The 24,030-nt window shown below is 39.1% G+C and overlaps 1 protein-coding gene across 4 annotated transcripts in view; it reads right to left on the bottom strand.

The window, feature by feature from the left end:
* Window positions 1-12,867: 12,867 nt before the first annotated feature.
* LOC102688735 (isoaspartyl peptidase/L-asparaginase) overlaps window positions 12,868-24,030 on the bottom strand; it is a 60,650-nt gene continuing 49,487 nt past the window's right edge. For 2 of the 4 annotated variants that reach the window (XM_006638866.3, XM_015363143.2), the window contains exon 7: window positions 12,868-13,415. In XM_006638866.3, coding sequence (XP_006638929.3) covers window positions 13,207-13,415 — 209 coding nt within the window. In that variant the 3' untranslated portion in view covers window positions 12,868-13,206. Of the gene's footprint in view, window positions 14,449-14,831; window positions 14,906-24,030 lie in introns of all 4 variants that reach the window. The other 2 variants (XR_001480354.2, XM_015363142.2) reach the window with 2 other exon arrangements.

The raw sequence follows: 24,030 nt of genomic DNA, 5'->3' as shown, positions 1-24,030 counted from the left end.
ATATCATCATCCTTTTTCAAACCACTGTTGGACAAAGACCCCAGTCCACGAAACATTAATTTTATCTTCCACAAGGCCAATCTGTTCTCACATCACCTTTGTTATCATGGTCTTTTCTGAAGATTTCTGGTATGATTAGTATTTTATCCAAAAAAAACTTAAAAAACATTTTAAAACAATAAGAATGACCTATTTTACCCATGAAGTCATCAGTTTATGCTGTGTGCTCCTGGAATTACCCACAAGCCTCTGGGCAGGATTCTAGACTTCTAAACACTTCTTTACCTTTTCTCTGGCTCTTTACCATCACCACAAGGTGCTCGAATTTAAGGTTTTTTTATGTCTTTGTTAGATTTTGTTTGGGTTCCATTCCTGTTTGCTTTGTACAGAAACCTGAGGTATCTGATGGTGTCAAGTATTGAATTTTGATCAATACAAACCAGAAGAAAAAAATATCCTGAGAGGGAGGTGTAGATAAAGATAACTGCATTGTTGGATATGGGTCTTATTTTTTTGGACAATCCTCATTACCAGTTGAAATCTAACACTTACCTTACCTGCAGAAGCCAATGTACTACTTTCTTATTTTAAAACAGTACAATTAAGGGAATGTGCTACAGGTTTAGCTTTGGTTCACTAGCTGTGTGCAGTCTGTGGGGTTGAACTGCTTGCTACTGCAATCCTTTATGTCGTTTCTGACAGAGCACCAGAAGAGGCTTCTGAAGTCAGCCACTGATCGATGATGATCCTTCTGTTTGTGCTGCAGAGAATCCAAGGTTTGATGATTTCTTTGAAATTTTGGGTTCACCCGTAATGATTTTTCTCTGGGCCTGTTTTATTGCTTATAGCTGAAAGTTGAATTTGCGGTGCTTACTTTCAACAGTTATACTAACTGTATATCCTTACCAGCTCAGTATGTGACTGATTCATTCCATCTTATTTTATGCAAAACCTTGTTTCCAGAGGATGTTTGCAATTTAAATTTTTTTTCATCTAACAATGGGGACATCAGCATCTGCTCTCAATAATACATTTTGAAAGGACTTGGAGGCATTTTAATCTTACCACATTTGCTATCCTGCATCAAAGCTGGAATTATGGATCTAGAGTTCATGTATATTTTATAAAAGTTAGAGTGCATATATGAACAGATGACATAGAATCTTGCCTTGAAGCACAGCAAGATAAGGAAAGGAATTTTACATCCTGAAAGGTAACTTTAAAAGGAAATAATAAATAAAAATTGGGTAATTTGGTTCAAAACAATAATATTCTTACTTGTGGATTTTGCTTTAAGATATAAACACAATGCAAAAAAAATACAGACGAATTCACTAAAATCAAATATATTCATAATATACAAAGGAATTGCTTGATTACAATACTTTACGGTAAGAAAATGTATTTTAAGAATTAATTTGCCCTTTCCTTTGAGAATTAGATTTCAGTTTTAACACTGAAAACACAATTTAGGGCTAGGGTCTGCAACCCTGATCTTGGAGAGCCAGAGAACCTCTGGTTTTATATGGTCAATGAGCCCTAAATGGTCAACGAGCAGATATCTGGAAAGCATGTTGTCTGCTCCCAGATAAGCAACCGATTGATTCAATTTAGTTATTAAGAGTTCATCTGCAATGAAATCCAGAAAAGACTACAGATCTCTAGGACAAGGGTTGAGGAATTTTATATAATCCCTTTGTGGATAATCCTGGTGGGAGCAAATTGAGGCATGAAAGATCCCAAGAGTTTTCAGAAGTTTCAATGAGATGGGACAATGACTATAAAGGGATATTGTGCTTAATATTTTAGTTTGTGTCATTGACTTGGAGTTATGAGAGACGTGTTTGTTGCAGGTGATGGAAAGCTGTTGAGCAAAAAGGTGGCAGTAGAGGCAACAAACACTACATAGTCTGAGATTGGGATTCTGTAGAGGGGCAGCGGAAGATGATGTGGTGACCCAGAAAAAGTAGCCTGAAGCTGATGGAGGCTGATGTTCTGATGTAGAAGAGTAACCGGGAAAGAGTTACTACTTGCCTGGTTGCCACAATTAAGAAAAGATGGTTTGAACCCCTAAAAGAAGAAAAACTATCAGGTAAGGTGATGGCCCTGAGGACAAACAGGATTATGGTGTTCTTGATCAGTGCGGGATGAAACCTGCTGGGGGGTAATGAGTTGAGGGCCAGCATCACACCAGCTGAACACCAGGAGGAGGTTGGAAAAGAAACAGTGGGGGAAAGATCGTCTGTTGCTGACAGGACCGAATCGCTTCTCGAAACAATGTGAGCAAAAGGGAGCAGAAGCAGGCAAGTATTTATAGGAGAGAGTGGAAGCATGAGATTACAATTTGTCATTCTTCTGAAATTCTCTTTTACACCACCCTTTTGTTACACGCGGTTTTCTATCATCAAGCAGCCACCAGTCTGGAAAATAAAACCACTAAATAAGAGCTTAGAAGATGTTCTTCATTGATTGCTTTAAATTTAAACATCACAGCAGCTCTTTTATGAGCTGGCCAAGAACTATACAATAGCAGACTGATTCCTAACTGCTGATATTAACTAATATTGACACATGTTTCCTCTTTAATTTCCATCACTCACTTCAAATCTGCATTAACTGCTCTGCTAACAATAAACAATTTAAGAGAGCCCAGTTTCTTTATGTGCAAAACCTAACCTTTACTGTCGTGTGTTATAATAAAAAATCTGATGTTATTTTATTCTCTTTTTTGGATGGGGTGAGGGATAATGAACTTAAAGAGTCGATGTTGTAGTTCTTTGCTGTAGTGGGCAAAAGGGCTATTGTTTGCTATTATGTGGAGATTTGGGTATGATGTGGATGCATTCTGTTGTTTTTGGGTTATGAAGGGTTCACATGGGTTATTTTAATTCTACTGAATGCCTCATTCAATTACTTATCAAAGAATGTCATGCAGAAGTAGTTTTTGTATTCCAGTTTAAAGAGAATTTCATAGAGTTATGGAAAGAATATACTGGTTTTGATCAACATCAAATTTCCCTGCACATTTCAATTCTTCCGATAAATGCTTTTGTTTTTCCCCTTAAGGGCTACTATATTACATTAGCTTGTACTGCAAATGAAGAATATTGTGATTTTATTAAATTTGTTAGGTGCTTCAGAGATTCTTTGCCTGAGTTATATAATTTGATGTTTTGCTTGGTATTCACACAGTGCCAATGGCCTTTTGACTAACAAAAGAAGCAGCTTGGTTTGTCAGCACTTCTTGGAGAGTATTGGCTTCCTGTTGTTGATGTTTATATTAAAGGTGTGTCATTTATTAATCATAATTAAGCATAATTATTTTAATCACAACTGCTTCTCTAAAGTTTATCGTTCAAACTTCTTAATCATCCAAAACTTCTGTCTGATGAACAATTTACAATATTTTTCACCTGCCATATGCTGAGACCAGAAACTAGATAAATTGATAACATTGATCTGCAAATTAAAAATGCTCAAAAGGAGCATTACATAGAATAATCATACCTCTTTTGTGTCAGTATGAACCATCATGTCAGAAAAACACAAAAAGTTTTCTATTCAAGTTCTCTTTGAAGCACACCTGAACACCCCAGACTGTCACACCCTCTGCAGCCAGAGGGCGCTCCTACTCTGTCCTGTCTCTTGTTTCCGGTGCTCTGCTGTCCTTCCGGTGTCTCTCTCTCTGGGGTTATATATGTCCGGGTCTTTCATTTGCCTTCGCTCAGCATTGAAGTACGGATGTCCTGAGACCTGCCTAGCACCAGGTCGCCCCACGTCCGCTACCTGAGGTATAGGTTTCTATAGGGCATTCCCTGAACAGCTGAGTCCGGGCTAACCCCCGTCTCACCGCTACGCATAGGGTCTTTTACGCTCTCCTGCCATTCCACGGTTCGTCCTTTCCGACAATCGTGACACAGACAGGACGCCAGTCATTCACAGGGCTCACACACACACACCTGGGCCAGTTCTCCCAGAAGCCAATTAACCTACCAGAGTGGTGACAGTGGGAGGACACCAGAGCACCCAGAGGCAATCTATGCAAACATGTATTTTTTTTAAAGTGTTTTGGTTCCAGTTATGTTTCATTGTATCTTTCTTATCTATCATATATATTTTCCTATACAATTCTTGTTTCTTTTTCTTACCTTTTACTGTATCCTTTCTCTTTTATTGAGTTACTGATTGCTTCTTATGCTATGTCCATTGTATTGTTAGAATGTTTTGTCTGTTTTCCAGGTATTTGTCTCCCAAGTGGTCCAAAGCTTTGTTTGAACCATTAATGCCCAATGTGTTCCTTTTACTTAATAGGATGAACACCACTAATGTCTATGTAGGAGCAAAGCATTTACTGCATTTTCTTATGATCTTTATCTTGCCTGTTTCTGGTTTTATATCAATAATTGTGTATTGTTTATCTTCAATCCGTGTGAGACTGTAAATTATTGTGTTTGATTGGTTCCTAAAAGTCGTCAAGCACTCTCACAATTTACAGTTGCAATTTTGATTGCTATAGTAATCCCCCACCTCCTACACCTAATATATCACTGGCATTGGAGGACATGTGTGTTAGACAAGAGAAAGTATTACAAATTCTGGCTTGGGCCTCTGAGATCTCTTTCAAATCTGGAGAAGAGAAATTAATCTTAACAAGTATGAATATTCTTTGAATATTGTTAAAGCTAAAGTATACTTAGAGTTAAATTTACATTTTGATTATTCTTTATGTTACTATTTCTTATTTTGAACCCCAGAGATTTCTCTTACACAGTGTAGGTGTATTGATGCTGCACTTTACCAAGATATTTTAAAGATATTTTTCTCTGCATTTGCAGTAGCAAGAAAACAATCAAACAGGCCTGTGTAAATGTATTCTGCTGGAAAAGCAGGTTGTAAAGAAAAGGGAGCGTGATGTCACCACTCAGGTCAGATAAACAAGATGAAAAGAAAACTGAAGTATTCATTAACAACAATACAACCTTGAAAGAACTATGCAGTTGAACTTTAAACCTCTGAAACTTAGGACTTACATGCTGGACCTAGAATGAGGGTGGCCATATGGCTCACTGTGTTCACACTGACACTTGGAGACAGGCAGGATTTTAAAAGTGCTGTTAAATTGAAAGGCTGATGTAATGATTACACAAGAGGTTTGAGTGGGGAGCTCCATCAGTGTGTGGGCTGCAGAAGAGCAAGTAGAGGTTAATTCCACACTGAAAAGTAGTGAGAAATAAAAAACACAACTTTCAGCTCCTGAGGATTTTTCACCAGACATCTTTTTGATGTATTTTTCACCAATTGCCTTTCAGTTTCAAGGCATAGTAGTCCATCTACCTAGAATAAACATCTGCTGCAGTTAACTCCTGTTCCCGGGTATGGACATCACACTGGCTGGGCTGCACACCACACTGTGAATGTTAAGATGTTTATTGCCAGTGGTGTAAGAGGATTTATAAAGTAAGAGGAATGTATAATTCACACACCAAATGCATATGCATTTTAACATAACACGAAGGTCTCGGATGCTGTTTTTAACTAAAATAAATTGACAAATAATCCATCCGTTCATTTTCTAACTGCTTCATCCAGTTCAGGGCTGCAGGGGAGCCAGAATCTATCTGACAAGCGATGAGCACAAGGCAGGATACACCCTGGAAGGGACACCAGTCTATTGCAGGGAACACACAGACATGCACATGCTCACACAAGGGCCAACGTTCCCACATGTCTTCGGATTGTGGGAGAGACCGGAGCACCTGGAGGAAACCCACATGAACACGGTCCATGCAGATCTGGATCCCAGGTTTGGAACTTGACCAGGGCCCCAGGTCCATCCCAGTCTGCCTCTCCGTCCTGTCCCTCTTCCTTTGATGCTTCCTTGCTGATAGTCAGGTCCCAACCTAATTGGACACGTAGAACAATTTCTTTTATCACTTCCCGTACCAAAATGGACCAGAAGATAGTGTCAGGTATCTGTATCTGATGAATAACACTCAGTTTACCCTGTCACCTAAGTAATAGTTACATTCCTTCTTTCTCTCTTTTCCACATCAGCTCGTCATAATGTTCAAGTTACACTTTATGAAAAAAGTATCGTGCAATGATGTGCAGCTACTGTAGAAACAAGAGAGGAGCTCTGGTAAAAAACACATGATGTTTCCTCCAGGCAAATATCTCTCTCACCCCAGGCCATGTTCTTTCTGCAAGATTACATGTGAGCCCTCTGAGTCATGGGCTTGTTTGGACAGCACTTCATTTTTTACTACTATTTTCCCTGATCAGGCCTTCTGGGATATAGTAGGTTTTTGCTTTGCACAGCTGGTGCTGCCAAGGGCAACCTAAGCAATTGATGAATTGGTCCGAGCTACTGATTGCCTTAAAGCAACAGCCGGACTGAAGACATGGCTATGTTAGCAATGACAGGAGGGCCAAAGCAGGTTTTGATAATGACCAATGCACCATACAGTCGTTAAACTTCCTGTGGATACACTGCAGTTGCAACCCTTTAACAAGACAGTGTGCAAGATTTCATTTTAATAGCATCTTTGGGTTGTTAAAAAATAGATTTGAAATGACCCTTAAATGAGAATGTTTGCCAAGAGAAAAAAATCAGCAAACTGTTTGCCCATCTCATGATCATGTTGATTAAATCTGTTTTATTTCGATTTCAGTGTAACCTGGCAACGCTGTAACACTTTCAAATTTAATAAGCCAAATCTCTGAATACAGAAATGTATTTTAACTCAAAATGAATTGAAGTTATTTATTCTTTTACTATTAGGTCATTTCTTTTCCCCTTTATTAGTAAATATAATCAGACTCAATTTTATTTTTTCATGACAAAGTTCAACCAGGTGACAATATTTCTGAAGAAACCTGATTTGTTTGCAATCTTCAAATCTTCAATTTTGCAAAAATGTCAGGACCAGTAAAAGGGAAATTTCTAACACAAATTAAGATCATCTGTTATAAACACCTGCTGAATTCAGTATCATAAATTGTATGAGAATACAATGAACTACTTTGGAATAAATAAAATGTATAACAAGCATACACAAAACCCAATTAAATATTTTATAATATATAAATAATACAAATATTTATATATATATGATGAATGCACTCTGTGGATGCAGATCTATGGCAGAGAGTGTAAAATGAGGAAATGACAAAAAAAACCTAAATACTGTAGCACAGGGAAACATGGTGAAATGTAAACTACCATCAGTCACAAATTAGCAAAGACGATCAGGCATTATCAATATGTAATGCTATCTTAACTTTCCAATTCAGTGTTATCCTGCTGGCTTTGCTATTTTGTATGTTTTATTAACAGAAAAACAAACAATGGGTTTGAAAGACATAAATAGCCTCAAGGTAGGCGTGGAAGGGTAATAAGTCCTTCTGTCAGAGGACATAGAAATGATACAAACCCCATCCTTAAATAAAATAATAATTCTTACACTTATATAGCGCTTTTCTGGACACTCCACTCAAAGCGCTGTACAGGTGATGGGGACGCCCCTCCTCCACCAGCAGTGTGCAGCCCCACCCCAATGATGCGATGGCAGCCAGAGCCAGTGCACCAATACGCTCCCCACACACCAGCTCTCAGTGAAGAGGAGAGCAGAGTGATGAAGCCAGTTCAGAGAGGGGGATTATTAGGAGGCCATGATTGGTAAGGGCCACGGGGAACTATGGCCATGATGCCGGGGTAACACTCCTATCCTTTTTGAACAATGCCCTGGGATTTTTAATGACCACAGAGAGTCAGGACCTTGGTATCATCTGAAGGATGGCGCCCTTTAACAGTATAGTGTCCCCGTCACTATACTGGGGCATTAAGACCCCCACAGACCGCAGGGTGAGTGCCCCCTGCTGGCTCCAATAACACCTTTTCCAGCAGCAACCTCACACCTGCTTAGCTTCAGTTGCCAGTTGTGAGTTGCAGGGTGATATGACTGCTGGCAAATATGCAACATTTCGGTCTGATCTTTAACACCTTTGTCAGATCTTTAACACTTAATTTTATGAAGTTTGTTTAATATTTTTAGGATATGAACAGGAAATATTTTATTTATTATTTTTTATTTATATAGAACTGTGTCACTTGTGGATTGCTGATGATGTTCACCATTAGCATACTCTGAGTGCTGTTGGTTCTTACACAATTTGTTGGCTTTTCATGCTCTCAGTATTATAATGAAATTAATGTACTGGAATGGACAATTGTCTACTGATACATCCTGCCGGAACTGACCCATGGCTGTGAAACCAAGTCATTTAAATGTGAAAAACTCCAAACAAAGAGAGACACGACGTGATGCACTCTGGGGATAACAGAAGACAGAAAAAGAAAGAAATGGATCTGAGAGCAAGAAAAGACCAGCTACATTACTGAAAGAGTGAAAAGGGTAAAATGGCAATGGGCAGGATACATTTCAGGAAGAACAGGCTGAAACCAGCAGTGGAATGAATCCCAAGAGTCAGGGGATGGCTGAGAAGATGACAACATATGAGACAGGAAGACAAGATCAGAAGCTTTGCCACTGTGACCTGGAAATGTGCAGAGGGATGTCAGGACAGGTGGAGAGGTCCCGAGGAGGCCTTTACTCAGCGGGGCAGTAGAGAAAGGCTTCTGACCGTGGCGACAGACACCGTACATACAGCCAGCGTTTTGTCTTCCCAGCTCACATTTTCATAGCTGTTAATGTTCGTGTTTCTAAATATGTTCCAGAGTAAGGCCTAGGAAGGCATTCATTTAAGTCAGTTAAATTATTCATGTTCAATTAAACAACACAAATGGAAAAGAATCTGAATGACCCTCAGGCTTCACAAGATTGACTTTGAATTAAGACTGAAGAGTCGCAGAAGTTATTTACCAGTGCATCCTTCTTTACAGTTGCCAGAGCTATTTTCTTCTTTTATACTTGCCATGACATCTCTTTCACCACTTTTGAAATGCTTATCTGAAAGGCAAAAAGACATTTTTTTCTCAGAAAACACCCACCTAGAACTTTCCTCCAGATAACCTTCTCCACATCTGATCAGCCACCTCCACATTCAAAACAGATGCAGCCGAAGGGAGAGAGGATGACATTTCACAAGCAAATAAACAAACCTGGAGCCCACCCAGAGATGAATGCGATATTGTATTGATTTTTCCAGCTCACTTTTTTCTTCCGTACTCCACCTCCATTGCGAGGCTCCTCAGTTTTACGATACTGCGGCTTTACAGATACCCCCGATGGGGCATTGTAAAACAATACAGACTTATTTAAGGCTATTGCTCCAGCAAAATAGGTCTATATATTTGAAATAAAATAATTACTACCCATCTCTTTAGCACTTTGTTCCAGAAATTGATGAAAATGTCAAGCAGGAAACAAACCTAATAGGTTTTCTTGGCCAGCTGAGGATTTTAACTGTTCCTGCTTTCTCTTGGTTTGTCGTTACCACAGGCAGTAATTACCACAGGCATTATTGTTAATTTTCTGAAAGTGTTATTGCATAATTGCCTTAAACACTACTGAAAACACAGAAGACCTAAGTTACGAAAGTGATTACAAACAGTAACTTTAACCCTTTTTGGAATGCTTTAATTGGACCAGGATTAATATCCCTCGAAATCAACAAGTTTCTGCTGGATCATTGTTTCACTGCAGAAAAATGTTTGAGTTTGAAAAGTTCTTCTTTCCAGAATGATACTTTGTGGGTTTTACTGTTCATAAGCCACATGGCCTCCCTGAGGAATGGTACATGAATTATCAAGATGAGTGCAGGCATCCTCTCACGAGGCAACAGTAAATGTAGGGTTTTGTGCTTTTACTGGGACAATTATTAATTGTAGCAGTAAGTCACAAAATGATTCTTTGGCTATTAGAAGAGCGAACCAGCGGGATAACAGCAACGCACACACGGATACTAATACACGACAATACATTTATTAATACATAAAATGTCCATAAACATAACAGATCTTATCGTGAGGGTTAGCAGAATATAAAAGGTATATATTCAATTATGAAGAGTTACAAACCAAGAGGGACATACATTCAGTATATCATTCATTTATACCGTTTTGTAAATGAACTTGGATTACAACTTCTACACTAGATACTCAAAAGCAAGTATATCACTCATAGAAATTAAATTGATATCAACTGTGGTTGAGGTAACAATTTAATTATTGAGCTGTAATGCAGAATGTTGAGTACTCATCCGATCTGTGGGGATTCAGATCTCCCGCGGACACAAAGAAACAGCTGTAGGCTGTTGCCATGTCCAATAGGCGCTCTCTGGCCCAGTGACCGGCAGTGCTGTTGCAGCTGGAGAGAAGTGGGAGAGATTCCTGCTGCAATGCTCTAGCAGTGGGCTCTCTGAAGACCGGTTAGTTAGTTCTGGCTTACTAGCAGAGATTCTGCACATGAGAAAAGTGACTGCGGGTCCAAGCAGGTCACACTCTTTAGACAAGAAGAAGACATGTTCGTTCCTGATGTAGCGCGAGTCCTGAATCCTGAGATTCAGCTGTCCACAGTTCCGACCGTAGGTCACTCGTTGATCAGGTTGATCACTCTTAGAACAAGGGAAAGTCCTGGCACTCGGACGCACTGGCCATTACGTGGTTGTCCGAGCTGAGTCTGAGAAAGTCTAGGAGGAGCCCTGGAGGAGCCCTGTGCTACCTGTTTTACCTGGAGGAACTACGGTCGTTCATTGGTTGAAAGTTCCGTGGGCATTCGAGACCCACATGGGGTTACCCTGCCCTACCAGTTCCTGATTGGCTGATCTACTGTAGGTGGAGGATGAGTAACCATGCTCTCTGACATTAGGGTTTTAAACAACTTGGGATGAGACTCTCCCTTGGAATCTCTCAGACAGTAAGGCGCCAGAGATGACCATATATCAGGGTTGCTGGAGAATTTCAGCATTGGGAGTTGTTCCTTATCAGGACACTCTATCAGCTAGAAAAACACCTTAAATGTGAACCAAATAGAATGGCCTCTCTGTATCCAGCACCACTGAGATAGACAGACAGAGGGACTGGCAAGGGAGCAACAGACTTAATTCCTGTATTTTAATAAGCCTTGCCGCTACATGAGTATTTGAAAGAAAATAGATGAATGTTGCTTTTGTTGCTTTTCTGTGTGAAACATTTGCAAATGTTAGCCCACAAGGCAGAATTTCACTTGATTATTGATTCTTCTTTATTAAAAACTTAAAAAATTCTTCTGACTGCTGTTTGACCTTGAAAGCAATAACCTTACTTTCTCTAGTAAACATTTGTTTCCTTCGAACTCTGCTGGTGAGCTTTGTATGTGAGGTCTATGCTCAGTTCAAAGGAAAATTATTTTACTGGAAATAAAAAATATAATTTAATCATTTTTACCTTGGATTCTGAAATTGTGCATTTCAGATTTCTACATAACTAGCAATTTCAATAAATAATCTAACATGCTTTACGATAATAGTTTACAAATACTCCTTTAACACATGAAAATGATTCTTCTGTATTACATTTTCATTGTACATTTTGGAAAAAGTGTAGTATTGCATACTAAAACAATATTGGAGTGGTTGTTTTTGTGTTTACAAATTGCATAGCACATGTTAAACATATTTTGTAACCATCCAGTGATAAGATTGAGGCCAAAAAAATAAATGTATAACCATGACTATTGGTATAATCATACATATAGGCATTGCTCTCATAACAATAATTCAGTAGTACACACAATGTACATCTAACGCTTTCGTTATGGAAACTGAATTACTAAAGTGTAACCCATGATGCACTTCTACAAAGACAAATGAACTCTTTGTTATCCGAGCTATGCCTTTGCTACAGAGGGAAGCAGGTCGGGTGAAGTCGATCTGTGAGAAAAGATGTACAGTGGGTGCCTGCTGTTACACTCCTACTGCACAGCCCATCCAATAGGCAAATATGGTCTGCGAACGTGGATGAAATGGTCTCTCATAGTTTCGGGAGAAAAGTCATTTATATTGAGGTTTTACAGTATGGTCATTTTTAAGTTGTTTTGTGTTTATTTTTGATCATTTAAATAAAACTTGTTCATGAAATAAAATAGCTTTCGACATTCAAGGCATCAAAGATGAATTCTTCTTGTCGGATTTCTGATCTGATAAATTACTCTCCAAACTGCATTTCCGTGCCTAAGGACTCATTTATTCTACATCCAGATTACACAGTGTGGGTGGCAGGGCTCCTGTGTCTGTTCCACCAAAGCAGTGGAGTACTCTTGAGATCAGGAATACTTTGAGTCCTAATCTGAGTCCTCGTCTTGTTTTAAATCTCTCAAATCTTCAAATTGATTTATTTAAACTGACTTCACTAGGAATAACAACACCCAAGAATTCAGCATACTGAAAGGATTCTGTAGTCTTTAGTCAAAATGTGGCTGAACCCGCTTGGCTGAGGGCTGACCACCTGGGAAGAGGAGGAGGCTGGGACCCACTGCAGAGTGAGGAGTGACCCAGGGGCAGCTGCAGAGGTGGAGGTGGGGTTCAAAAAGACGTATGTGAGGGAGAGAAGGGAATCGCACACAGTATTTATAGTGTTTTAGGAGAGGAAATGACGTCAGGAGTGATTGATAGTTACTGACAGCCAAGTCTGATTGAACTTGGTTGTTATCATACTTCCCGAACTTTTGTTACAAACTCCATTTCGATAGCTTTTCTGATGAATGTTATGTGACTTTTTTCAAAACTTGTTCATTTCGTTGTTCTTTTCCTGAGGTTATATTGTGCAAGCCTTTGCAACATATTTTTATGAAACAGTCATTTCTTACTAATACAGTACTCCTGTAAGTTTAAAATAGAAAACTGTAATAATTATTTTGCATGACAGGGTCATTGATACAGTATTTTTAATGTTATATCATTCATGTTCAATAATTTCAGTTTAATTAGTATGCACTCAAGATCAAGGAATGAATCATTCAAATACAGAGGAAGTATCATTGACTCAAGTAGGAGGTATATACATGTATGGAGAATAAGGGAAGCAGCTTTTCCATACTTAATCTTCTGAAAAGTACTCAAAGCATTAAAAAATATTAAACCCAGTGTACTCAGAAAAGACCAATATCAAATGGCACTACATGTGTGTAAATTTACGTCATTTTGTTTGTTCAGTCACATTGTTGCTCATGCCTCTGCCAGTCTTTAGGCAAATTTGTTCCAGAAGACTCATTCTGTAAGCTGTTCAGAGAACACCTCCTTGGGATTCAGACCGTGGCACATGACATCATCCTTGATAGCCGCCCAGGCCATGCGTTCGGTGGTGAACTCTGCTGCCCAGTCACCATTGCGGCTCACGACGATACATCCACCTCCTCCCTGGACTCTCTCTCCCATATACTGCAGGGAGATTTTGGCTGCCTGCTTTGCAGGTTTGCCTGTGGAAATGCAAGATGTTTTCATGAAAAGAAAATTAGGAGCAAAAAGCCATCGTAAAGGTGCACGAAAATGTATTTATGGGTATATTTTCACTAAGACGCTAAGTATATCCTTCCATTCTTTAGAGCAACACCTAGGATGAACTCGTCAGCAGTTAAGCCTAGTCTTCTTCTATCACCAACATCACTGAATGTGGCTAAAATATGCAGAATAACACATTAATTGTTGAGTACAACATGTAAATGATGTGTCAACATAAACAACTGTCTTTTTCATAAGAAGCTTCTTCTACCCCATCCATTGCCATTTTTATATTTATAGTTTATGTTTTTACTATCCGCATGCAAAACCCTACACTTGTCTATATTATACATCATCTGCCAGGTGTTTGCCCAGTCTTGAATTTTATCTATTTTTTTAACTTTCATTTACTGCTTCTTCACTGTTTGTTTATCCTTCTAATTATCACCTAGGAATTTGGTTGTTTTCTTAACTATATCAGGATTTAGAATCAATTAACAATTACTTCAAGAAGAAAACTTGACTGCTTCATCAGGTTTCATTATGCAAGATGGCGCCTTTCAATGGCGATGTCTCGTGTGTAGCGTTTATGTTGTTTACTTTCATGTTATGTCTTGCTTTTCTGCGCAAGAAATACGCGTGTGACCATCACCTACAGCACGACCCACAGACACTCCTGGACCTAGGATTTAGAGCCTCGGATCTAGCTTCAGTGGAACTGAAAGCACACGGCTTTGCTTCTCAAGCGCAGAGCGGACGGGGACACGATGCCGAGAGGAGGCGGGGTAAGACAGGCAGCGTGTTGGGGTATCCCCAGGAGAGCGCCTGCCGGCCTACGCCCCTCCAGCTTCCTGCTTGCAGGTGTGCAATCGCTGGACGGTAAGATCGACACTCAGCGCGACTTGAGAGACTTCTGCGTCTTCTGTGTCACTGAAACACAACGGTACCGATGCCGCTGTATAACCCGCTGGATTCACGCCGTATAGAGGGGACCGCACAGCTGAGCTGATCCTACAGGCAAGGAGAAAAGAGGTGGAGTCTGTTTCGTGATTAACTTTCTGTGGTGCACTGAAGTAGACGTTCTCTACAAATCTTGCTCATATGGAATATATGGAATATATATTTGCCTTTTTTACCTGCTGAGGGAATTTACGGCTGTTGTTATGATGACCGCTAGGTGCTTTCACCCGAATGCTGAATCTGCACTCTGCGAGGTGTACAGCGTCATCAGTAAATATGAATACACGCATCCGGACGCTGTCTCTATCGTGGCGGGGGACTTTCACCACTGCAGCCTTAAAAAGGTACTAACGAAGTACTTTCGACACATCTCGGTTCCCACTAGAGGCGATAACCCACTGGATCACTGTTACATAACCATTAAGGGAGCATACCGCTCTGTTTCGGGAAGTCTGACCACGCTTTCCTGCTCCTTCTTCCTGTTTACAAACAAGCTGAAGAGCGCCACCTGCAGGAGAGAGCGTGCAGCGCGGGTCAGACGCCGCTGAGCAAAAACTCGCAAACTGCTTTGAAATGACGAGCAGTAAAGGAAGTGTTCTTTTGATATTCAAAGAGGTGTAATTTCACTATCCTTAAAAGGAAAAATAAAATCTATTGCAACTGAGAGCGAAGGTGGGGGTCCTGACTAACACAGGCCAGAGAAGTCGGGGTGGGAACCTGAGACCACACATCAGGATGGGGAAATATGGGACAGTCAGACACGAAGACTCGCATTACATGTACATAAACCCCTGTCCTTCCCCCCAAGTCCCAGGATTTAACAATGCCCCTGCTAGTTCCCAACTATTCCAGACAGGTTCCCATCTACCGCAGCATGCGCTCTTGGGGCTGACCAGCCCCATTACCTGTCCCATCACTGCCTCACGAGGGTGCTACAATTCAAAGATTCTTCCACTGGTCTAAATGAGTATACAGAGGTGGTCCTGTCCTGCATCAACCTGTGTGAACAGATGCGTTCCTACCAGGATGATCTGGATATATCCCAATCAGAAGCCCTGTATGAACAAAGACATTTGGTGGAAAGCATGGCCTTCCAAGCACGTAACAGAGAAAGGTCTCCTGCATGCAGAGACATTTTTAACCTCCCTCTGTCCCAGTCAGTTATACCAGAGTGCTTCAGGAAAACCACAGTTGTGCCTGAGAAGTTACCAAGGTAACTTGTTTGAACGATTACCGCCCAGTGGCTGTCACTTCAGTGCTCATGAAGTGCTTGCAGATCCTCGTACTGTCCTATATAAACCACTCTATCCCAGACTCCCTTGACCCACTCCAGTTTGCTTACTGCCCGAATAGGTCAGTTGATGATGCCATATCTCTAGCACCACATACTGCCTTTGAACATTCAGACAGGCGGGGGGACTATGTTAGGATACTGTTTATAATAATATAGATTATTATTATAGATTAAGTTGTATTATCTTAAAATTGTTCAACAGAGTAGAGAAGTGTATGCGAGTGTATCTACAGAACCTCTTTAATCATGTTGACTGCAAAATGACTCCGGCATCTTCTTTAAGGGTTTTGATCATTTTATTAAATTGTTACACCGTGTCTCTTTGTTTTCTGAATATGGTTTATTTCCTTTTATGTAACATGCTCTGATTAGTCATATGTTGGGCTTTATTTTTCTATTATCATTATGACCTTTTGGCCTTTATGTACCTATAATTAGCACGCACTTGTGTTGGCATTGGTATGGTTGGTCTGTTTTGTTACTTTTGTTGCTGTTTGTTGCTAATGTTTGATCTTTACTTCCTTCTAATCAGTAATATTTTTTTTGCCAAGATCAGAAATATGCTTGGTTTTTAATGGCCTAGCTTTGGATGTGCTTTATTTGAGAATGCCCTTAGTGATACCCAGGTCCCATTTTTTTTTGTATTGTGGCACTGTATCTTGACAATAACCACAGCCAGAAGTTCAGCATGTTACCTGAGCAGGTTACTTAATCACCTGTTGAGATCAGTGAACTGATGTCTTATTGGAAACGACTGTAACAGTAATTGATGCAGAATTCATTCCCTAGTGTCTGTAAACTGATGTGGATGAAAGCATCTGCATCATGACTAATTATTTTCTGTAACACAATATACATACTCTGACTGACATCTGTTTATGCTTACTGCTTCCGTACAAGCACAACAGGTAAGATCTCCTGGCTTAGCACTGACATTTACATCGACTCACCAGTTTATCCTGAGATGATTGTAGTCCTAGCACCTCACATGAAGTCTATTATTTAACACATTAGCCTTCTATTGTAAAAGACTATATGGCTGTACCAGTCCATTGAGTATGTGTAAATTGAATAGATCACTGGGATCCACATGGACCTGTGTGTGAAAGATTGTGTCACTTTTCAGGTTGTTTTGTCCAGCAATATGGCTAATCTCTTTATTAACTTTTACATTATACAAATGGGATATATGGATTGCTGGCATACAATGAACATTATTACAAAGAAACTCTCTGCAGTGTATGACTAGCAATCCAGTTTATTTATTCATCTGTTTGTTTTGTTAAGGGGGAAAATGAACCTTAAAACATTTTGAAGCATAACCTTTGCAAATTTTCTTTTGTAGTCTTTTGCTGCAGGCCCAAAAGAGTCCTGTAAACAGGCATGTTTAAACAATAATCAGTGCAGGATGGGCAATTGGCAGTCAGAAGAGGTGTCATGTCCACCCAGTCATGCAACAATACAGTTACAATTAGCCTTTACTGCTTTGCATACTGATCAACTACACAAAGCTTATCTGGTGAATTAACAACAATTTCTCATTTAGCAGCAACCCTGCTGCCTCCCTCAAAACTCAGAAGAGCCAACCCCTGCTCCAGGCATCTCACAAAGTTCCAGTTTGAAACCAGGGCTGACTGTGATGGATAGCTATTCACCCAGTAACAATCTGCTTGTGGTATTAGACTTTCTTCATCAGTATCAATATTTCATGTTTCCTGCAGAGTAACTCATTTTGAACTGGCTTTCAGGAGCTCTGTGTTGTTTAGCCACGTGAAAGGTCAGAGTGAATGGCGAAACCTTGGAATCTCCCAGACACACACTGAAACCTAGTAGTCAAAAATAAGCAGTCAACTTGGTTATGTTTTTTCAAGGATGGCATGGGTCAAGTATCACTGGAGATGAGTGAGGTTAGATGGCCAAATAATCAGGGTATTTTGCCAGGGGGATCAGCATGAACTGGAGAAATGACAATGCTGACACCATTAGAGGCACACAGACACTCAACAAGTGACAAGCGTCACTGATGCTTGGCAATCCAAGGACAACAGCACTGCCTGGGAAATTCCAGTCACAGATCAGCTTACATTTGGACTATTTGAGCTGTAGGGCCTAACCTGAATGAGTAGCCCTAGCTTTCCCAGTTGTCACTGAGGATTCCCCCCAAAATGTACATTTTGTGTATGAATTTTCAATGACACAAAAGTTATCCTAAACTAGTTGGAGCCCATTCTGTTTCATCAGACCCTAGACCTAGATCCTCTGAAGCCTTGCTTATATCCAAACCTCATGCACCACATGTTCAGTGAAGAGTACTGCCTCTGTGTTATAGGGTTCCTTTACTCTCTTTTGAGGGTCCTGTCCTCACAGGCAGGTTGTCATTTCCTCAGCTAGGTGTGTCACAGCAACTAAACACTTGATATGTTTCAATTATTCAACATGTTTTGTCTCTAAGATTTGGCTGATCTGTTGAAAATCCATTGTCCTGCTGAAAGGTGAATTTTCATCCCATGCTTTGGTCTTTAGTAGACTGATCACAATATAATATGCTTGACAATGGGGATGCTGTTGATTGTGATGTGTTGAGTTTGCATATGATGTAATGCTTTACATTGCAGACACAGAGGTTCCATTTTTTCTTGTCTGACTACAAAAGTAACACTTAAATCCTTTGTTGCAAAGTCAGAAGGAGATTTGAGATGGGTTTTCAAATCTGCCATACAGGCCAGCTTTATGGGATAACCACAACATTGTCGACTGGACATTTTCTCCCATTTCAGCCATAGAGCTCTGTAAGTTTTTAAAGACGCCGTTAACCTCATGGTGGCTTCCATAACCTGTTAACATAACTCCGGGTTGCTCTGCGGGGAGGGACAACCTGATTGAGGAAGTGTCTATTATACCACCTGTTTCTTAATGTTAACTTCACCAGACGTGTTAATCCCACAACTCTTTCTGTAAAGAGTGTTTCCTATTCTTGGTTTAAGTGAACTTCCATTTAGCTTCCGCTAGTGTTCTCTGGTTTCACAATTTATTCTAAAGAGGTTCACATTGACATTGTCACTACCTTTGTGGGTTTAAAATACCTTGATTGTGTCCAAGTATTCAAAATATTCATAAATAACTTCATCATTTACACTTATTTAGTATTTTCATCATTTTTTCAGGTATCGCATTCTATAATTGGTCTACTATCTGCAATTTTGCCTTTTTAAATCAAGTCCTCCAAAGTGCAAGCAGCTATAAAGCTGAATGCTAATTGCAAAGAAAAAAAACAGCCCGTAAAAGCTGTTCCTTTTTGTAAATGGGAGTTATTCTGATACCATTCCAATGAGGAAAGCTATATTGTCATTATTATTCTTTTTTTAACATGCTGTTGTCGAGGACCCAAGGTTATGTAATTCACAAAATATACAATCTTTCACCTGATGACCGTGTTCCATCAGTGATGACAAAAACAAACAAGCAGTGTAGTCAGTGCAACAGGAAATGGGATATCATGAATTTGTGGCAGGAAGTGCAAGCACTGACAGATGATCATTAGTGACTTGGATGCCAAGGTGAAAAGAGGACACTATGGCTTTTAGCAGATTTACCACATAAGGAGTAAACTTGTTATGGTGGCACTAGTGTTTTGAGAGACCCTGCAGACATTTCACCTCCACTACACAGATCCCTTTGACCCCCACTGATTTCAACTGTTGTATCTTTTTCGTTGAAACCAGAAAAGGAAACTTGGTTTCATATGATCTTGTCTTTTGTAGCCTTTCTAATGTCCTTTTCACGTGTCAAAAGGCAATTTTGCAATAAGTAATGGAGGCAGTAAGGGCAGTAGATGTCTCAGAGCCACAAAGAATTAATGTAATGAAACAGGGTTTAATAATGGTTAATGCCACAAAGCAGAGAAAGCCAGGGGTCCAAGAGGAATTTGCCATTGATTTGAAACCACCCAGCGCCTCCATGGAGCTCACTGAAACAGTCATATGTCACAGGCCCAGTCTGTCAGGCTGGTGATAAAAGCAATTCTGAAGCAGTCGTCTCTTGTTAAGGGTCAGACACTCGAGCAGCTGTCTGATCTTAAAGCAGTGCTGCACAATCCTGGTCACTTAGCATGTTAATGTAATCATTTTTGTAAACCATTGCTGTTACTTCATCGTTTTTCATGATCTAGATAGATTCAAATTTGATATTTCATTAAAATGCACACAAATAATCCCTTGCCTTTACTGAGGCTCACCTATAGCTTCACTGCAGTTTAGATGAATAAATAATTTTTGATACCAGTGTATATGCTATATAAATGGCTGTTTATCAATGCAACTAATAATTCCTTATTTGTGATTCTGTTCTGACAGTATGCATGACTCCATTCCTTGCCTCTGCACTTTGAACTACAGTACTTTGAAACCTCTGGATCCATCAGTATCTAAATTTATGAAAGTTTCAAAGCTAATTCAAGGTCTTTCAGTGCTGTGAGCTTGCAAGTGATGGTTTTACAAACAATATATGTGAATTTTCTATTTAACTGAAAAAAATATTTAATCAATGCTGAGAGCCATTTATGTTCCTTCAATCTACTGGGAACTGAACAGGCTGTGAGTAATAGAGAGAAGAGGAAATGAAGTACTGCATAGGGACATAGGCCTACAGTAGATGTGATATGATTTCCTTCATCACTGAGGGCAATAAAGACCTTAGGAGCTTTGATTCAAGCATAGCCACCTTTTCTCCTCTCTCCATCGTATTTTCTAGTGTGAGGCGGTCCAATGTGGAAAGAACACAAATGCCTTCCCTTTGAAGCTACTGTAGAGTTTGTGTCAATGTAATTGTGATCGTAATTTTTTCTTATGTCTAATAAATATACTGTGGATTAAAAACACATGGGAATGTCAAATCTAAAATGAAAAGGATATTCCATAGTGTAATTTGAGGTAAGGGCATAGGAAGATCAATATTTTGTATAACAGAACTTTTGTGCAAGAGAACAAAACGTATCAAATAAATAGAAGACAAATATTGAAAATGCGGAGCAGGAAAGTTCAGTCATATAATGTTTTAATTTATTTCCTCTCTATGTTCCTTTAAATAAGGTTATGTGTATTCAAAGGATAACAGATGAGGTGCTGTTATTATATGTGAATATGAAACGTAGATTTTTTTTTTTCATAATTTAACACATTCCTTGCATTTCTACAGGCTTATAGAGTGTGCAAGCATTAAAAGAATACATTGTTACACGTTATGTTTGGACATAGATTTAAACATTCTTCATAAACTGTATCAACATTCCTATTTGTGTCTGAAGAAGTCAAATAAATAGAAGTGCAGACAATGCAGTAAGAAAAGATATGAAGTTATATATTACATCTTGACAGCAGGAGAGGCCATACATTCTTACAAAGCCTGATGAAAGTCTTAATAAGTACTGCTGAAAAGAGTAAGCACTGAGCTTGAAGTCACCCTTTTCATGTTGCTGTTGCTTTGCTCTCTTGTTTTAGTATTTAGTAATTTAGTATTTAGTAATAGAAGTATTTTTATTTTCTATTTTCGTAACCTCCAAATTTGTAACAGTATTTAGAAAGAATGTATATGAAAGTGTTTTTTTAACTCTACAAGCTATATTGTAGACAAATATGCATGGACTGTAAGTACAAGATAAAAAAAACACAAAACTGTATCATACAAAATTACCAGGTAGCTGTGACAGAAAGTTAACATGTTATTCACAAATAACTTTCAGTTTTCAAAAGTAGAAAAAGCTCACTTATTAGCTCACTTATGTTTGTAGATTATCTCATTTTTCTTGAAGCCTTACTTTGCCTAAAGATATTTTTACTCTAAAATAGAAGCTGTTAATTAACAATTTAAATTATAAAATGCTTTTAATTAACAGAAGCTATTAAAAACAGAAAATAAAAACGCCTCATTAACTATTCATTTCAGTATTCCTATTGTGAAATTTCAGTAATTGACAGCACATTTGTTCCAAATGGCTTTCAATATTAAATCTTAAAACCCGACAGTGTTCGCATCTGGTTCCATGAAGAAAAATAATTAAATTTAATAATAATGCAAAAACACAGCAATCCATCATGTCACACTTGCATGAAGAACACAGAATTGCTGGCCCAGTGCCAGCAGAATATATCTATAAAGTGGGCCAATTATGTAGCCATAATGTATTTTTAGTCCCTGTGCAAGACAAGATGATCCCAAATCATCAGTCTGCATCTTGCGAAATTGATAATAAAAACAATCGTTCCTCTGGGGGTTTGATCACACTTTATTTCATGGTGTTCAATTTGTTGGGCAATTTGTATTGCGGTGTTGGATTGCTGTCAAGGTGCACCAAATATGGAACCCATCAGACAGCCTCATATCAATCTACTACTTGAGCTTGAAATAAATGGATTAAACCCTTCTAAATATCTTGTTAATCTGTTTTTGCTTTTCCCAACTGGATTAAATCTAAACAAGCTCACAGTGTAATATTCACTATCTGTCTGTCATCATGATGTTCATTGTCTATCACTCCAAAGTGATTGTGTTTTGCATTTGAATTCTTCTCAAAAGCCCCTAGCATATGAGTCCATTAGTCATCAACTCAGGGTACAGCTATTTTTAAACAAAGGCTTTCAGCTCTGAGCAGAAAAGGGTATTCTCTGGCTCCAGGGTGATTTTTCAAATTCACCTTTTGTGCAAGCACCCACCCTGCTATCACTTACAGTATCAATAAAGGAAAATGTAATATTATAAATTAGTGTTGCTTGTCTGGTAAATATTCATGAAGATATATCCCACAATGACACCAATTGTAATGAATTGGGGGATCTTTTAAAAATATAAAGGCAATTCCAATGCTAATTTAGAATGCTGGATAAAATGTCCTCTATGGTCAAGAATGAAACCCAGCTGAGTGAATCACATGGTTTGCTTTTCTGCTTCCCTGGCACAGTGTGAAGGAGATGTACTGTAATGAGGAGGCTCAAACTTGAAAATGAAAAATTATTTGCAATAACTACAAATTAAACTCACAAAGTACTATTTACAAGTTTTATATATGTAATTATTGTAAACCTCTTAGAGTCCAATGCTACCCTGACTTGTCCCTTTAAAGATGGACTAACCTAAGTAGGCAGTGACGTGGTGTCTGTAGCATTACGCAGACTAAGGAAGTTATGGCTACTCCATTTCCCCTCAATGGGTCACTGCAAGAAGGCAGCAAAGGAAATACATTTTCCTTTACATAAAACACCTATTTTTCCTAAATAATCTCAAGGTCTCTTCACACCTTAAATATACATGTTAGATTTCAGTTCTTAAAGGCCCATGTTAATGGTTTGGGTGAAAGGTTTTTTGTGTTCATTGCTGGAACTCAAGTGCAGTGTTTTACTTCCTGAACTCTGAAAGTGAGAGCAAGAGTTATTGTGGCCACTACTTCTGTTACACTATGCTGGTCTTCCTGGACAGGGCACTCACTTCATGTGATTTCCTTGTTTTGGCATCTTCCACACAGGTCTCCATCTAATTTTACTGTATGTCCCTCTTTAAGGGAAAAAGTTCTGTGTGTATTGGTATGTAACTACAATTTTCTGCTTCTAGTCAACTGAAAACTGGAGTCACTGAGCAGATGGCCTTGCCGATGTCTTCTGTGTAATCCTGGTTACTAGCACGTATTGGGAAACCGGTAATGTTAGTAAAGTTCAGTTCTGGTATAACTAGTATAATCCCCAGAACACAGAAGTAACATCACGTTAAACCCCAGCAGCAGCCAAAGAACTCCAATGGCAAAAACTGAGAGATGCAATACGATGTCTATAAATTATAAGGTAAAGCATAATCCACAATACTTTACATTGCCCATATTTAATAATTCTAACAAATTATATTTAAGTTATTGATAAGTACAATTCCAAATCAAACCAGCATTCACCATTCCCTCTGTCAATGGCACCCCTCTGAGTGTTTATCAAAGAACTTGTGAAACTGAATCAGGCAGCTACTATAGCAGTACTGTGCAATAAGAATGATCAATATTTCCCATATCAGCCGCAATACTTCATGGGTCCACTTTATTAATTACTTTGTGCATCAGTAAATATTAACTTTAAATTCTCACTTCAGTGCTAGGCAGCAGGAATCGTAATGTGTCATGGTATGTTTTATTCAGACTGTGTGACTTTAATCATGTACAGTATATGGACAGAATATTAGGAACCCCCATGAAATAAAATGTTGAGAATCTGCACACAGTTTCAACGGTATATGACTTCTTTTCCACAAGACTGTGAGATGCTTGCAGCCGATGCTGTCCCATGCTTCTAGCAGAATTGACTTCAGCT

The sequence above is a fragment of the Lepisosteus oculatus genome, chromosome 17 (assembly GCF_040954835.1).
Source record: "Lepisosteus oculatus isolate fLepOcu1 chromosome 17, fLepOcu1.hap2, whole genome shotgun sequence".
Classification (NCBI taxonomy): domain Eukaryota; kingdom Metazoa; phylum Chordata; class Actinopteri; order Semionotiformes; family Lepisosteidae; genus Lepisosteus; species Lepisosteus oculatus.
The sequence above is the reverse complement of the archived record's forward strand: the minus strand, read 5'-3'. Positions and strand labels throughout refer to the sequence as shown.